The sequence below is a fragment of the Urocampus carinirostris genome, chromosome 2 (assembly GCF_059441175.1).
Source record: "Urocampus carinirostris isolate Australia breed hairy pipefish chromosome 2, RoL_Ucar_1.0, whole genome shotgun sequence".
Classification (NCBI taxonomy): Eukaryota; Metazoa; Chordata; class Actinopteri; order Syngnathiformes; family Syngnathidae; genus Urocampus; species Urocampus carinirostris.
Window position 1 is genome coordinate 25,279,127 of NC_142350.1, and position 17,608 is coordinate 25,296,734.

At 38.5% G+C, this 17,608-nt stretch overlaps 3 protein-coding genes across 4 annotated transcripts; 1 reads left to right on the top strand and 2 right to left on the bottom strand.

Annotated features, from left to right (window-relative positions):
* Positions 1-684: 684 nt before the first annotated feature.
* Positions 685-4,430, bottom strand: umad1 (UBAP1-MVB12-associated (UMA) domain containing 1). Of its 2 annotated transcripts, XM_088325997.1 has the most exons (4): positions 4,367-4,430; positions 3,983-4,071; positions 2,951-3,036; positions 687-1,655 (listed from the first exon to the last, which is right to left on the bottom strand). In XM_088325997.1, the coding sequence occupies exons 2-4, from the start codon at positions 4,062-4,064 to the stop codon at positions 1,350-1,352; spliced, it is 474 nt and encodes a 157-aa protein (XP_088182123.1). In that variant the 5' UTR covers positions 4,065-4,071; positions 4,367-4,430; the 3' UTR covers positions 687-1,349. The 2 variants fall into 2 exon arrangements, with proteins under 2 accessions (XP_088182124.1, XP_088182123.1); XM_088325998.1 differs by lacking the exon at positions 4,367-4,430 and having other exon boundaries at positions 685-1,655; positions 3,983-4,098.
* A 1,039-nt stretch (positions 4,431-5,469) lies between these two features.
* On the top strand, positions 5,470-7,531 carry rpa3 (replication protein A3). The gene is made up of 4 exons (XM_088326000.1): positions 5,470-5,703; positions 5,759-5,833; positions 7,173-7,284; positions 7,350-7,531. Exons 1-4 carry the CDS (start codon positions 5,605-5,607, stop codon positions 7,430-7,432), a joined length of 369 nt encoding a protein of 122 aa, XP_088182126.1. The 5' UTR covers positions 5,470-5,604; the 3' UTR covers positions 7,433-7,531.
* A 3,090-nt stretch (positions 7,532-10,621) lies between these two features.
* c1galt1a (core 1 synthase, glycoprotein-N-acetylgalactosamine 3-beta-galactosyltransferase 1a) lies at positions 10,622-17,163 on the bottom strand. The gene is made up of 3 exons (XM_088327696.1): positions 16,540-17,163; positions 14,515-14,633; positions 10,622-10,646 (listed from the first exon to the last, which is right to left on the bottom strand). Exons 1-3 carry the CDS (start codon positions 17,140-17,142, stop codon positions 10,622-10,624), a joined length of 747 nt encoding a protein of 248 aa, XP_088183822.1. The 5' UTR covers positions 17,143-17,163.
* Positions 17,164-17,608: the final 445 nt, after the last annotated feature.

Consider the following 17,608-nt stretch of genomic DNA (forward strand, 5'->3'; position numbering starts at 1 on the left):
CCGGAAACGTCCGCTAGGGGCGCTAGTGCACCCAAACACAAGCAAATCTTCCGTATCTATCTGACAGGTTTTTTTCAGGCCACAATGATTAGATTTAGTTGCAGAATTAATGTCAACGTCCTTTGTTAGACAGACTTTTGGAAAAAAGCTGGACACATTTGAAAAGGTCCGACACCTCTGACGCGCACTGCGCGAAAGGCCCCACGCCGCGTGACGCGCAAAGCCTGTCTTTTGTAACAAGATTGAAGTTAAACAAGACTAAATAAACATTTACATGTTTAATATTTATGTGTCCGCAGTGGTTACATTGACAAATTTCCATCAAAAGTTGACGGGAAAATTTGAAGCCCGTCCGTCACTTTTTGATGGCTTGAAAATTGGACTGTGAACCACAGCAGCAGTATGTCCTTAACACGCTTGGCACTTAGCAAAAGAGGAAGGGAAAAAAAAACCAATGACAAGTGCATATAAAAACAAGACAAAAAAAGTCAGCGGGAGAGAAGCCTGACCCGAACGTCATGATTAACACTGTCTGGTCCGGGCTTAAGATCTTACCTTTGTTGAAGGCCACGGTAAGAAATGCACAGCCAGCCACTGTAGCATAAAAAGCACTCTTCACAACGGGCATGACAGGCTTGCGTTAGGGATATTAAAATGATGTTAGTGATTTATTAAACAATACAAAAGTACACAAAAAAAACATTTATTAAAGAATGAAAAGCAGGTTTTTCATCATAGGAAATACAGTACAAATTGGTTGGTTGGCAGTTGTAAAAGTGAACACCTTGGCGGGGGGGGGGGTTAACATTTATTAGGTAGACGTCATTGCTACTATTTTAAAAAGCAGTATCTCCATTTTTATATCGTTTGCAATGTTTGCACTTAAACATAAAAATCCTATCCATCCAAAACATACAAGACAAAAAAAATGCATCCTGTATGCCTTTTTAGAATAGCAGCGACAGAATACTGTTCTAAAAATGACAATTCCAGTTCACAAATGACACAAACAGTAGGAAAAGTATGCCAATTGGCAGGAACTTTGAACGAAATGTACAAGTTGTCATGCAGTATATAATAAATTAATTGATCTTGGCGTGACAGTCACTAAGGGGCGGTTGACACACTCAATGTTTATTCGTAAATACTGTCAAATGATTCTATTGACTTTAGTAAGGAAAGTCATTTCACCTCAAGTCATATCATATTTCTTTGACTATTGTACGCAAAGATATGAAATGACTGTGGTTGGTATGCTTAAACATGATTAGCGCCTCTTTATCATCTGACATGAAATCAAAGAGATTCTTGAGCATTTACAGTCCATAGAGTAGCAGCAAAACACATGTTCAGTTGGCTACGGTGAAATGAAGAAGGGATTTTTCTAAAGTGAAATCATATTGAAAATAAAGGATATTTGAGTCCATGTCCTTGGAAAGCAGTACATCAGGAGCATATGAGATTCCTCTTTGCATTGCTTGAATGTGAGGCGCCAAGGCAAAGGGGATGTCGCCAAGAAAATCCGGGATGGGTGAAGAAACTTCCCCAACTGAGACACGATTGCAAGGAGCTTGTGAAGAAGCTGAAGAATTTTCTTCCTGGCTTTTGAAGCATGTGCTTGAAATCGGAGGTGGAGCTGGAGCTGCAGAGGCTGACTGCAAAAGGGACAGTGTAAGGAAGTCCAAATCATAGTTTTCCCAAAGCTCTTTCTTTCTCTAAACCACTTCAAATGCCTTTTTTTCATGATTGACTTCACTCGTCTATGTAGCTCAATAAGCTTACCAAACAAACTGTGCTCCAATAATAAGTGCTAGAGTTAAAAGGCTGCCCAAATGCATGCACCTGCTTACGCTTGACAATGTCATCATTGCAGACTTTCTGTAAATCCGCTTAATTGTATTTTACTCCTCAAATATGGCTGTGTTTTTAGACTATATGATATATTGAACTGGAATTGCTGGTTCGAACAATTTGGTTGTTCTAGTGCATAGAAAGCAAGAAAATGCTGGGAGAAACACAAGAGAAAAATAACCTGCAGTTTGAAATATGGAGCAAAAGCTGCACCATCTCTCTGTCATTTCTTGATTTCTCCCAATATCTCCTCTTTTCTCCTTCCTTTACTCTCTCTCCCTCTTTTTATCCCTTTTCTTACCCTCTTTCTCTGTCTCCCAAATTCCTCTATCATTGTCTCTTTTTTCTTTCTTGTCTTTTTCTCTAATTTTCTCTCACTCTTGTTTTTCTCTCTCCCTCTGTCTTTCTCCATTTCAGTCATTCTTGATCTCTTTCTCCCTATTTTTTCTTTCTCTCTCGCTTTCCCTTTTTCTCTTAAATCTACTGGTCCAGCCCCTGTAAGATTTTTTTTCTAACATATGGCCTCTGAGTTGAAATGAGGTTGACACCCCTCTTCTAGTGTATAAGAAACAAGGGACACTGAGGCCTTGTTGTGTCTTATTTTGCAACAGGTGTGCATATACAAAGATATATATATATATATATATATATATCATCTCATTAGCTGCACCGTTTATCCTCAGTAGGGTCGCGGGGGTGCTGGAGCCCATCCCAGCAATTATCGGGCAGTGGGCAGCGGACACCCTGAACTGGCTGCCAGCCAATCGCAGGGCACACGGGGACAGACAACTCACTCGCTCAGTCACACCTAGGGACCATTTGGACCGGCCAATTCACCTGAAATGCATGTCTTTGGAATGTGGGAGGAAACCGGAGTGCCCGGAGGAAACCCACGCAAGCACGGAGAGAACATGCAAACTCCGCACAGTAAGGCCGGGAGCTGGATTTGAACCCACGCAGGAGGTTCCAACGACCTCGGACTGTGCCGCACACGCGCTGACCATATATATATATATATATATATATATATATATATATATATATATATATATATGTGTGTGTGTGTGTGTGTATAAATAATGCAATGGCAAAAGCTCACCTTAGATGGCAAAACAATCACATTTGTTGAAGGTTGTGCGATGTTCATGGACTGCATCTTCTGCCTTTGCTCTTCAACTGTTTCTCCTGCCAAGAAATGTGCAAAAAAAACAAGAGATCTGAAGGAACTTGCTAGATTTACCAAAGATGAATGCGCTCGGACACAACAAAACAAGTGTTAGCTGATGAGTGAAATATTGAGCACATTTAAGCATCTTGCTCAAGTTTACTGTTGGGACCTCTAATCATCAAACTCGATTTTCCACATAAAGTAAGTTTAACTGGAAATTCTCAACAGGCTCTGCTCACTAGAGGAAAAAGTGGGAAACAATAACCATTTTGTCACCCACTTGATATTTGACAAACTGTTTGGATACATTTTGTCAGTCTTGAACCTCCATATGTATGACATTTTAAGCACAGAGCATCATCTGGGTCAATGTTGTTTGGCAATGGTGAATGAGATAAAAATATAGGATATTGCGCTGCTTACCTCCAAGTTGTTGACGATACCAAAAAAAATATGCATATGTCTTAATATATTCACTACCAACACAAATTCAATTTTGTATTTTGGGGAGCTTAAATATAGAATTTACCAAATATTTTGTCGTTTGTAGCAACACACATACAAGTGGCAAATTTGAAAGCTCACATTCCACTATATAGCTTTTAACTTAGCAAATGATTCCCTGCATTCTATCCCATGGTCTTGAAACAGTGCAGAGCAAATTTAAAATGAATGGGAAAATAAGTGCAAATCTCTGATTCAAGTCTTATTAACCATCGTGGTTTAAGACGACATGTTACTCTGATTTTGTGAGAACATTAGAATGATTTAGTCTTTCTAAAGAAAAACATCAATTTCCAAACAATTTTTAAATGTTCACAATGTGTGTGATGAAATATTCTAACACGCAGGTTTCCATTTTCAGGGAAAACAATGTAAAAACGTAATAGCAATGATATGAATAGCATGTGTACACATACACGGCACCATGTATACCGATGAAAAAAACGAAATCTTTCTTACCTATGATTACAAATCCTCCATCGGCTTCCTTCTCCGACGTTGACTTTTTTAATTCCTTACGTAAACCCAGGAAAGAAAACATGGTCGCACTAAAAAAGCAAAATGTTGCTGTTAAGGTGCACTAGTCGTGCGTAGTGCAATCTTAGTAAAACATACAAATGGCATCAATGTGTGGTTTAATTACAGTTGTTCTGGACTGCTAACACCCAACAAAACAAAGTTACGTAATGACGAGAGTACTCAGATTCAGACCCACTTCGTCATACAGTTGAGGAATAAAGAGACAACCATAAGTCTCAATTTATTATAAGTGATGTTAAATTGAGAGTGAAAATAATTTATAAGCAATAATCGCAATGGTCACATATCTTGGTTCGGAATTACCGTGTTGTTGTGACCTTCGTGCTATTCTATTCCGGAAAGAAACTAGAACGAACGAAGGTTCCGGTATAAAATGACGTATGGACCACAACAGCAAACACAAGGTCTCATCTTCAAAATAAATGAACTTCATTTCATGAAATTACATTCATTTGTCAATTCCATCCAAAATTTAATTCTACAATAAAATACAAAAAAAATTGTCGTGTGCATATATTTTTCCTCATGAAGAGAAAAAAATAATCGACATGAAGTAAACAAAACAAAGTGCGTGGCTTCAATTTGGGTAACATCTTTAAATATGATAAACATTACTCCTTGCATTGAGTTAAACATACCGTAAGCAATTACATACTCTATAGTGTTTTGTTTCTAAAAGGACAGATTTGAAATCAACTTATTTAATATATCTTTGTTTTTATATTCGATTTTAATTATTTTATATTTTATCTTTAATTGTTTTTTATTTTCTTTTTTTCTTAATTTTTCTTTTCTTTTTTTTCTTCTTTTTTTCTTTTTTCTTTTGTTTTTCTTATTATTATTTTTATTATTTTTCTTTCTTATTTTTATTTTATTTTATTTTTATTTTTATTTATTTATTTTTTTCTTTTTTTTATTTTTCTTTTCCTTTTTTCTTTCCTTTTTTATTACTATTTTCTTTTATTTTTTATTTTCTTTGTTTGTGTTTGTTTTTCTGTCGGTCAACCCTCTGGACAGATATGACCAGGGCATAAATAGATAGATCCTTAATTGTATTGTTTTTTTAATCCAACATCCGTTGCAGCCTGGTCATCCTGGTAGGGGGATTACCTCTTGTGCGGTCCCTTCTCAAGGTTTCTTCATTTTCCTCATTTTGGCGTTTTTGAGTTTTTCCTTGCCCTCGTGTAGGTTTTAGATCAGGGGATGGTGCAATAATCGTCTGTATCTAATGTTAACTTTGTATTGTTGCATACATATTTTTGTCTTTAATGATGAGCAATAAAACGTGTGAAATAAATAAAAAAATAAAAAAGCCATTTGACATGATGTTTCTTCCGGGATGAACTAGGTCAGGGAAAGCGGATATGTCGTACAGGAACCTTGGGTTAGTTGCCTTTTAAATCCAACGCTCGCCGGTGTTGCAAAACATAGTTGATCCTTTTTGTGCGTGTCTATTCCCCGCCCGCGCGTCACGCCAGATAGTGAAAGCAAACCTACTCTCATTTTCGCGCCATACAGTAGATTTGTTCACACAAGCCAACATGTCTTCGATCCTCGATTCAGCCAAACCCCGAATTAATGCTTCCATGCTGTCAAGATATTTGAGCCAAGTTGTCTGTTTCGTCGGCCGTGTTGAAAAGGTAACTTTGGTGCGAACAAACAACGAGCTGTCATTCTGATATGAGTTGTGTTCAGGTTCACCCTTCTGGCAAGACCTTCACTGTCACTGATGGGGAAGGAAAATGCGTGTGCGTTGAATTAAATGACCCAGTAAGTAGATTTCTCTTTTCAAGTCTTAGCTCGGTGATTGTTATTCTGTAATATGTGTTAAGCAAGATAACATTTAAAGAAAGGGTTTTTTTGAAATTCCCTTCCCAAAAAAAGACGTAAAAAATGAATATCCGCTATGGGTACAGTTAATGGGACCGTTTGTATTATCCAGTGCCACCTACTGGTAGAAGAATGTTAAGTCCCATTTCTTAGTTTGAGCCTTAATGACAAAATGTCTCGAAGGACTGCACAGGTTCCAATATCACCATCCCCTGCTCTTAAACCAACATGCAGGCAAGGAAAAACTCAAAAATCTCAGCACAAGGAAAATGAGTAACCTTGTAAAGGGGCCTCACAAGTGGCAATCCCCCTTCCAGGATGACCAGGGTGCAATAGATATAGCATTGGGTAACAGGACACAAAACGTAGTGAACATCAATGTTTTGTTTTTTTTTAAAACCTGGGTAATATGTAAAAATCTGTCCAGAAAGTGCACGACAGAAACGACACCTTGAGCCTGTAAAATAGTCAAAAGATGTCCCTGACAGCAAGGAATTCTATTCATGAAAGAAAATTGATTTAAATCTTTAGCCAAAATATATGGATTGTCAAATAAATATGCATTTTTTTAAATACTTGTGTAAAATAAATAGAAATTTTTCTTTCTATAACATTAGCCTCACCTATAGGGAGATCATTGTGTGCCATCTTGTTGCTAGCAGTACCCCAAAAATCCAAATCTGGCAAAATAAATGGAACAAAATGGAGATTGGTCCTTTTTATTTTTTGTTTTCTATGTCTGAAAAAAATGGAGTTTTTGCCGTGTTTTTTAGATGGAATGTTTTCTACTGGACCGAATTGTGATTGAAAAACATTTGTTTAAAATTGTTTTTTTAATTTATTTATTTTTATTATTATTTTTATTTTTTTTGTCGATTTGGTCTTAAATTTCATTTTAATTGGCATTAAAATGTCTTAAAAAGTCTTGAATTCAACGTTTTTAAGCTGTTAGATCCCTGGATAAGAAACGAGAAAAAATTAAGAACATTGAAAGAAAACGGAAGAAAAAGGCAATGAAGGAAAAAATTGTTGTTTTTCTGGACAACAGAATTTTTTTTATTGATTCTATAACAGATTTTTGTGGACAACATGGACTGTTTGTTGCAGCACTATTGAGTCATAAAAATCCACGCATTATTATTCAAGCATACATTTTGCAATACTTTTGGGTCCAGATATTTGAATATGACTTAGTTCATCCTTCTTTCCTATCGATGATTATCTATTCAAAGGCCATCTGCTCATACTAACATTTTCCCCTCCTTTTTTAATGTTGTAGCTCGAAGAAGAGCTGTTTGGAATTGTGGAAGTGATTGGAAGTGTTTCTAACAAAGGGGCTCTCATGGCCACCACCTACAGCATGATCCGAGATGAGAAGGGCATCACGTTCGGTAAGGCGTTGCTTGATCGGTAGGTCTGCTTTTTGGGGTTCTTCAAATAATCTTTTGTCCAACAGACCTTGAACTCTACAACGAGGCAGTCAAAGTCATCCATGATTTTCCCCAGCACTACCCTATTGGCTTGACTGCAAGTGGATAAACTCAGTTTTTACTTTCCTGTTCATGTTTCATTCGTTTATGTATACAACTTCAAATATTTCCAAATTAAATTCCTGTAATGTCACTTCACAAATGAAAATGGCTCCTCGTTGAATTCCAAAATTGCTTAGCCATTTTGAATGATACTTTCAATGTGATTATCTCTCCCTGAGGGTTCGGACAGGTGCTTGAAATAATTTATATGTTGTGTTTTCAAGGTTTGAAAAGGGCCTGGATTTAGGTGAACTTCTTGCCATGTTTTTTTGTTATGGTGTTGGTCTAGGGCTTCAAATAAGGGGTTAATTTGTTTTATGGTTTCAAAATGGGATTGCGGTTAGGGTCACAAACTAAGGTTTGGACTCTTTATTAGGGTATTAAAAAGAGTTAGGGTTGGGACTGGAATTTATAGCTAGGCTTAGATGTAAAGCTGGGAACTTGGGTTTGAGGCTTCCAAAATGGGTTTAGAGCTAGTGTTAGGGTTTGAAACACTAGGGTTTGGGCTATAAGGTTAGAGTGTTAAACCGATGGTAGGGCTCTGAAATTAGATTGGGGATAGAGTTAAGGTTTTAAACTCGGGTTTAGGCTCCTCATTAAGGCATTAAACTGAATTTAGTGTCTGAAATAGGTTTGGGGATAGTTAGGTGCAGGGTTAGGAACTAAGGTTTGAGGTCCATGTTAGGGTTTTAAACTTAATGTAGGATTTCAAAATATTGTTCGACCTAGGGTTAAAATTTGAAACTGGGTTACATCTAAAGTTAGATGTAGAGTTAGGCTCTGGATTCTTTTCGGTTTCCAAAATAAGGCTGGGGCTTGAGTTGGGATTTGAAACTAAGGTGTAGACTCGTTTTATTTAACGCCGGATTTTTTTTTTTTAATGGTATTTTAAAAATGGAAAATTGTCTTTGAAAGTACATAAAAAGTGCTTGAATTTGTCCATGAGAAACCTGTATGAAACCTGCTCTCCAACCCCGTGTTAATATTTAGGGTATTTATATTATCTTTTCGGAAGTGTTCCATTGATCTTTGCTCGGGAAAGGTAGGACATTGACTACAATACTTGGTGCTGATTGGATGACGCTGCAACTTCAAAATGGCGTCTTTGACGAGCATTTTCATTTAATTATTTGATATGACGTCGTTCAATTGATGTTATGAGTCTCCCCCTGAAAAATCCTGAAAATGTTTGTGTTTATTTGCCACATAAAACCAGTTCAGGGTGTCCCCTGCCTACTGTCTGAAGACAGCTGGGATGGGCTCCAGCACCCCGCGACCCTTCTGAGGATAAGCGGTGGAGATGATGGATGGATAAAATAAACTTGTTCACAAAAAAATACTGTTTTTTTGACAGCTTGACAGGTACGAGTCTACTAGTGTTTTACGACTAGTGTGCCGCCAAAAATTGCCCAATTTTATCCTTGCACAAAAAAAAAACGTTTCATTGTATGATATCTTTGCTTCAATGATCAGCATAGTTGCTGAAACATTCATCCATGTCAGTAGGTGGCGGTAGTTTACCTGTTTTCTTTATAGATATCAATTATCGACTCATGTCATAGTATTGGGAAAGCAATTGAATACTTATTTTTTTGATGAAGCTGTGCTGCAAATAAAATAGTGTGCTCCATTTTCCTGAATAATTTTATTAAAGAAAAGGGGGAGGGAGTTTGTAGCCAATGTTTTTCTTCCACTGGCAGATCATTTCTTTGCTCATTTCAAGAGCATTTTGGTTAATTTTCTGTAGAAAAATAAAGTGCAAGTATTGAACTACATTCAAATCCAAAATGAATAACCTTTAGGCGCCACGGTGAGCTTAAATAGATTATTAAGAAAAGTGTAATGCTGTACCGTCACCTAAGGCAACGTGGTCATTTAATCTTAAAAACGCATTTCAAAACTGGTCTCAAGCTCACACCCCAGGGGGCCAGTTAAAGGGCAGAGTGTAAGAGAATCTTGTTCCCTTATTTTTGTCTTTGAAAAAGGTTGGGTAAAATGCGAAAAGTGAGGCTGCTTTTTTGTAGTCTGCATTTAAGGTTACACTTCGTTAGAGCGCCTTCTAGTGGACAGATATAAAACTTCCTATAGGAAGAGCGGAATGTTTTATCAGCGCTGTTTTTTTGTAAAAAAGACCATTTTGCCCAAGCTCACCCGGACTCTAGCTTTTGTATCCCCCGACTGATTTGACTTTGAGACGCATGTTTTCAACCATTTTCGACATATTGGATGAAAAAAGCGCCTTAGCTCACAAAAGATTGACTGATATAGAAACAGGCGGGTGAGGTCGCTGTGGCACACTAAACTGTCCATTTGTGTGGCTTTCTTGGCAGCACCACCTTGTGGATTAAAAATGTCATTGCACGCTTTTTTCCACAACTACCTGGGGAAGATTTGAGCTGGTGGAGCGTTTTGGGGCTGAGGCAGGGGTGCCATTTTAAAATCTATTTTGCCTCGGAGACTTAATCACAGGGCAATGAAGACAATCTTATCATGGTGCACAGAACAAATGTTTGGGTATTTCTGCTGGAATTTCATCGGAATACCCACAGGGCAACCATTATGCTTCACATACACATTCTCGCGTATTTATGCTGGTTGCGGGATGTCGGACAGACCCAAATGTAGGGCGACAAGAAGACTGAATACAAGCAGGGTTCCTGAGGAGCCTTAAAGTCTTCAGAAGCATTGAATTCATGCTAAAAGGAAGGCCTTAAGCATCAAAATGTCCTCCATCCATTTGGAAAGTTTTTAAACACCTAAGATTTAGTATTACTGATCAATCGCCCACGTCCAGGGAGGACAAAGTGTTTATATGATGCTACACTCAAAATAGGTCATGATTATAGCAGTCTTATTTTTTTTTAAAGGTTTGAGACAAGAAAAACGTGTTTTTTAATGAAAATAATAAAGAATGTAGCAAAAGAGTTCTTTAGAACGAGAAGTCACCTGCCAGTTTTGACTGGGGATACATGATTTACTGTCTAAAGTTTTGGAGGGTTTTTTTAATTAGAAAGTTTTCAACTGGACCATAATGTGATTTGAAAAAAATTCAAAATAAACATTTAAAAATACCTCCAAGTCATGTGGTGTTTTTGTTTGAATTGTGTTTTGTTTGTCGACTTGGTCTAAAAATTGATTTCAAAAAGTCTTTAATAGAACGTGCTTTTAGCTGTAGGAACCCTGACAAGGGATGCGATCAAACCCCAATAGGAGAAGGGGGTGTAGGACTGGAACTGCTGAGGGAGGTACCTGAGAGGGAGGCCTGGGGCGGTAAAAATCTTAAACAGGTGACTTGAGAGTACCTTTAAAAGTTGCCTGAAGTGGAAGATGCTTGGACAAAGGGGGAACTGAATGTCTGGGTGGAGAAACTTGAACTCTTGAAAGGGAGATTTGGGTTTTCTTTTAAAATTGGTGTTTGAGTGGCAGGTCAAAAAACACATCAGCAACATGAGGCGGAAGCCTGGAGTATTTATAGTAGAGGTGGCTAATTGATTGAAATCACCTGGGGAGAGGAATAGTGAGGGGGACGGAAAACAGGGTCATGCTGCCATCTTTGGACAAGCAGAGGGACTTCAGGCACCAATCCATGGCACTAGTGGAATTTGATCTGTATACTAATATGTTGAAATCAATAAAGAACATAAGTGCCCATGAAAGACCAATTTTTTATATGCCATCGTACTTTTTTTGTTCAGTCGCTTTTGTGTGTGTGCGCTTTTATTCTTGTCGTATCGTTTTGTTTTTCATACTTTTCCACCTTTATTCCCAACCCTGTGAAGATGTTTGAGCTGTGATCAAACTACGCCATTTTTTTCCAGTAATGGCGTCATCTGATTCTTTTTTCCGCCTGCGTCGTTACTGATGCGTTCGTTACTTTGAATAAAGCGGTATTCCGCTCTCCTCCGAGTTGTTAACGTCACTCCTTTTCGGATCATGTCACCATTCAAAATGGCAATTACCAATGCACTGTATAGTATTTACTGATATGCCGAAAGAAAAGGCCAATGAGGGTTGAGTCGGCTGTGTTGATGACTTTAGTTTTGTTGAGCATAAAAATGTCTTGTGTTTTACTTTTTTGGATTTATAAATATTTTAATTACATTTCCTGTGTTTTTCAGTGTTATTGTGTAGTTTATTCTTTTCTTTTTTTCCCTCCCTCCCTTTATTTTTTTCCCTTATTTTCCCGGCTTTTTAAGTCATTCCGTGCATCACGTTTCATAATAATTGGTAATGTAGGGATTAAAGGAACAAAAACAACCTAAAGAGTTGTTGGGGGCACCAAAGAGCCGGCTCCTCTTAGTGAGCCGACCCAAAAAAGTCGGTTCTCCTAACATAGTCGGAATCTACAAGTTAACGCCAGTCATAGACGTCACCGCTGTGTTTCGTATTTGCGCAGAAAGCGTAAAATTATTATTATTATTTTTTTAAAGAAACATAAATACTTACCTTTACTATAGTGTTACCGGCCACTTTTTGGAAACAATAGTAACTTGAATGCCATTTTTAAAAGTAACGCGCCCAACGCTATTCCTGTATGACATGTCTGCAGCTCTCTGTAAAACCACAAGGATGCAGTGTAGTACTGTACAGTATTACAATCCCCAAACTACGATCTCCGGTTATTTGTAGATCTGCTCTCCAAATGTTTGAACAGAAAGTGAACGATGACTCAAGGAGTTGTGCTCGACATCTGTTGCGAAGACAAATTGTGCTCACTTTTAGAACAATGGACTCACTCGTATGCTAAGCAATTATTTACTTTGCTTTTTTGTACATTTTCGTTCTTATCCTAAACCTCTATTTGTTTTGCTGAGCAATTTTTCCCGGCAAGGTGTGTTTGGTCTGAGAAAGTAATATATTCCTATTCAGAAAGTATTTTAATAAATGAATATACATATTGCTTTTACAACCGTTTCACAACTAAATTTAAGCGATTTAGTAAGGTTACGGAAAATAATTCGGGTCCAAGTGCCAGTATCCGGCAGACAAAAAGCAGGTTAGTGATGCTTGTTATAACATTCAAGCTCTGATTCGTTTTCCTATCTTAAAATTGTATAGCTAGTATAAGCTTTTTCCATGTGTTCAAGACAGTTCGTGGTATTGCTACAGTACTGTTAGGTTTAAGTCCCCAACATTTATGATAAAACGCTCTGAAATAAAAGACAAAGACAATCTGATCAGTTTTTAAATATCTTGCAAGGAGAGGATCGAAGATTGAATACCGCCAATCTCCTAAATCACTCTGAAGAAATCTTCGATCTCTCTCCTCTTTTTATTAAGGTTCGCCCTATCGTACATAAGTCTCAACTTCTAAAGGGAGGGGTTCTATCTAACTAGTTGAGACCGCCGTTTAACTGTTGCTACACAGAGTTAATTAATCTTCTTTCGCACGCCTTGCTTTCCGCCCGATGATCACAGCTGATTTCTGTTCGGACACCTTTCTTCTTTCAAGGCTTTCGGTGAAAAATAACTTGAGTTATTGCATGCATAAAAGGAATATTATTACAGATTATTCCAGGGCAAGTTGCACCCATTGGTATGTGAGATAAAGAGACAGACTGTACAAAAAACAACTCATGGCCTTGAAGAACAGCTTACGGCTGAAAACTACAAAAAGGGCTGAGAACACTTATAACATATTAATGTCAACTGTGGGATAAATATATGTATATAATTCCAACAAGTACCAGACAACTTTAGCACACAAATGAAACCTTTTATCCTTTTCTGTTGGTGAAAAAAAAAAATGTCACACCGAGCTGCACTTCCAGTTTGCCTCTGCCATTTTTGTAGCTACTAGTAGAGGAGGTCACATAGACTTGGATCGCTCATCTGCCTGGCAGGCAGGATGCAGCTGCATGCCAGGTAGGGAGAGTTGCTGTAAGTGTGCCTGTCCGTTACATATGGGAGGATGAACTTAGAATGTGGCTGAAGGTTCTGGGTGAGAGAGAGAAGGGCAGCGCTATCAACATAGAGAAGTGGTGCTTGGAGGAAATTGGTAAAGTATCATCGACTGGACATAGGATTCCAGTCTGTTATTTTCCTTGTTTTGACTATTATGAAGCGTTTACACCATTGTCACTCTTGGCCAATCACATAGCTGTTCTTTGACATGCACACCCTTTTGGAGAAATATGCTTTTGTAACCTTTTCATAAAAAAGAGGGTTTTAGGGGAGGGCTTTTAGAACAGGTTAGATTTTCTTATCTGAAGTTCACTCGCCCCTCTGTCTCCCGTTTGCAAGTTGAAAATCCATTGACGTCTTCTCTTTATTTTGAGTGTTTACTAAGCATGACCGTGTTTTTTTCTAATTCCCTACAAAAAAAGACCTAAAAGGAAAAACAATTCAATCAGTTTTAAATGATACCATAATTTGCTGGGGCAGCGACTGTGTGTATTATTCAGTGACTCCTATGGGTAAAATTGCCATGATTTAAATAATTAGTAGAAATACATGAACAATCATAAAGCTGTGCACTTTTTAAAATGCTGTTGAGATATTGGCATTCATTTTATATAACATGAGTCCCCCATAGAGGGAGCTGACATCATTTTCTGCCATCTTGCTGCTAACGATACCTAAAAAATCAAAATCTGGGGAAAGGCTGTGCAGAAAATGAAGGAACAATGTTGGTTTATGGAAACTTTGGTCTTTCTTTTTCTTATTAGTGAATTTAAACTTTCGTTTTAGGCCGCACAACAGAATACTACATTATGTAGTGGTCAAATTATATACACTGTGCCTTTAACATTCTCGTAAAGGTGGGGACCGAAAATTATGTGCGAGACCCCTTGTTTAAATAGTGACGAGGGAGAGTCATAGGAGGAAAATTCAACCCGGAAGTGAGTGACCAAATAGGTATGTTAGAGAGGGAAAGAGAGAGGTCACCTCCGAAAACACAAGAAGTTATAACAGTCCCATATATTTGAAGTTTTATGTGTAGGTCACAGTGAAGCCAGTCTGCAGGGTGTGCTGACCCACATCTGAAGTACCGTCTCATTTGTGAGTACATCAACGGGTACTACGGGATCGTCATACAGATTACCCAATCATGTTGTCGTTCCATTCAAATATTGATGTCGACTGGAATGAAATCTGTATTTATATCCGTACGGCCGCAGATGGTAAGTCAAGTACTCCAGAGTGTAGAGTTGAACTGCGTAGATGTAGTGAAAGGACACGGCAAAATCCGAACAGCAACCTGGACCCTGGACAAGCACAAGAAGCAATCCATTATCACTTTCAAAACAATATGGCCGCACAAACTTCTTACAGACTTTTAGACCAAATACGGAAGCATCTTATTTCAATCCAATATTTGTGACATTTGCCGCCAGTTTTGTCCCTTTTCCAGTCAGATTGCAACAAACGCACACAATTCAATCAAACTAGAATACCTTTAAATGAAGCTATACTGTACAAACCATCATACGTTTAGGAGCAAAGTAACAAACATCTAAAAACAAACCTGGCTTTACAGCAGAAAGGCATGGAATAAAGTAAAAAACTACCGTGTGGGCACTTAACCATTAACAAAATGTCCAGAAAAACGAATAAACATCTCCAGACAATATTTATGTTGATAATATGTGTATCATTTGCCCTCACGTAGGTTTTAGATGAGGGGATGGTGTCATAAGTCTGTAATAATAGTTTGCAATAGTCTTTGATCTGTGCAGCCCTTTGAGACTCTTTGTGATTAAGGGCTATACAAATAAACATGACTTGACTTGACAAAATCTAACCCGACAATAGCCCAACCTGAAACAAGGACTGAAATGGAAATGCAAGGAACACTGTAACGAACTGAAAAACAAGTGGGCACAAAACAACTAACAAAATATCCAAACCCAAAACGGGCGACAAAAAACAGAATCTTATGTCGCAACAACAGTGAAAATGACCCGACGACGTGTGCTGTCCAAACAGCCATTATAAAGCGTGAGAAATATTAGGGACAGGTGTGTGTACCGTATTTTCCGGAATATTAGTCGCAGTTTGGGGGGAAATTTCTCTGATAAAATCCAACACCAAAAACGTCTGGCATCTTGAAAGGTTAAAATAAGATTAAATAAGAGAACACGTACGTGCATATCTTAGACACTCGTCAGAAATGACGTAATGTATTAAAAGTTCTTCAGATAACTCTGGCATGAAGAACATGCTTACCAAACCATTATCTTCACTCCAAATCACTAAATCCAAACAAACACGCTTCCTCTTTCCGCTTCTACGTTGCGGTCAAGGTTGAAATTCTCAACACAGGCCGAGAGCGCCCTCTGCCATTAAGTGAGAAAATAACATGTCAAGTTATATATCCAGTAAAAATGACTTCAGAATTGTACAAAAGAGTCGTATCCGGAGTATAGGTAGCAACCCGGCCAAACTATAAAAATAACGGGCTTACAGTCTGGAAAATACGGTACTTTTTTGGGACACACTGTTAGATTATTCAAATGTGTCACAGAGTATGTTGTAACCATAACAGGAGGTTTCCAGCTATATTACTTTTATCATGAATTCATCACATCAATACTTAGAAAATCCTGCTATTCATTTAGTTGTTCTAAATGCATCTTATGTTTATTGACTTGAAAAGCGCTATATAAATGCAGACCTTGTAAAGGGGCTTCACAAGTGGGATATAGCGCTTTTCAAGTCAATATGTGAATAGAGTGTTTACTTTCTGTATTCATTCCATGTTTGAATGTATCTTTTCATATCAGTACATTCCCAACAATGGTCTTCCGATGAGTAAGCCCTTAACATACAACCTTGAAGATCCAGCTGGAGTCAGTCCTAACAATGGTCTGGTTGTGAAAATGTGACTTCCTAATTGTCTCCGTAAAATCCCATCCTAGTAAGTTTCATTTTCCCTTTTGTGAAAACGACACCCCTTTTCTATAAGACGGGGGGAGAGAAATTTTATGTTTTACTCTGTAATAATAGTTCTAGACTGAACTGCTCTCTCCAACCGTACTCTGTCCAAATACCAGGATTTGAACACGCTGTGATACACTGAATGTCTACGCCAACAATATATGGAAACATCTGTGACTTAAACACTTTAGTTGAGCCCCCTTGTGGCATGGCTCGCATGCGTTATGTTCTTACTTGAATTGGAGGGTAGTGCTCATAAGAAATATGCCAAGGGTTTTTCACAAACTGTCTTAGCAAATGCTGTTCAGGAGCAAACGGATGAAAGGTTTGTCTGCTTTTCACATCCCTGGTATCGACCGGCTTCACCTTCATCGTATCCATACACTTGCCCATTGCCATGTCCTCTATGGAAGAAAAGTGAGTACACGCTCCTGTGGCAAAACCTTGAATGAATCGCCGTAGGGCTTCCTTACTCAGGACATACCCTGCTCCACCGCTCATATATCCTTGCTCGATAAAGGGTCGAAACCTCCTTCCCAGGTAAAAAGGCTTCTCGGTATCCAGCCCAGACAGCAAATACTTGAGATTCTCTATAATCAGGTAAGTGTCATCATCTGCTTTCAGGAACCAATCGGCATCGTCCAGGTGCCGTCGGTAGATGTACTGAAAGGCCCGGATGGTCTTCCAATACAACTGCTCTCGTCCTTCGCTGACGTTGAGTTTCACGGTTGGGAAGTCGCTCTCTGCCGAACTCATGTACAAGACTACGTGGCAACGCTTTGCCCACGTTGCCTTGATGTGCTTGGTCCTTGATTCCAAATTTTTCGGTCCTGTCATGACCCAACACAAGATACGGTTCCTTCGTAAGGGAGCCCCGCTTGAGTTGGTTGTAGGACTGGCACCTAGATGGAGACGCAAATAAAGGATTGTCAATAGTTGGCATAAAATAGTCGGTACTTGTGTTTTAGCCGATTGATTTTGGTAAACGGCGAGTTCAGCATGTTACTAATGGACACAGAATGACACAGGATGTCATGGTTTTGTGCCTGCAGTCCCTCTTCTTTTCCAAAGATGGCAGGGTTACCCAATCTTTCAGCCACCTTTATTTTTCCTCTCCCTAGGGGATTCCAATTGGACAACAAGCCCCCTCTATTATAGGTACCATAAACTCCACCTCACGTTGCTGCAACGTTTTGATTCAACGTCCTGAAGACTTTCCCTCATCAAAACAACAAGGTTCTCCTTCTATGACCCTCTTTCTTTCAGTTCACTCCTTGTCCCATGATTGTCCACTCAGGCCATC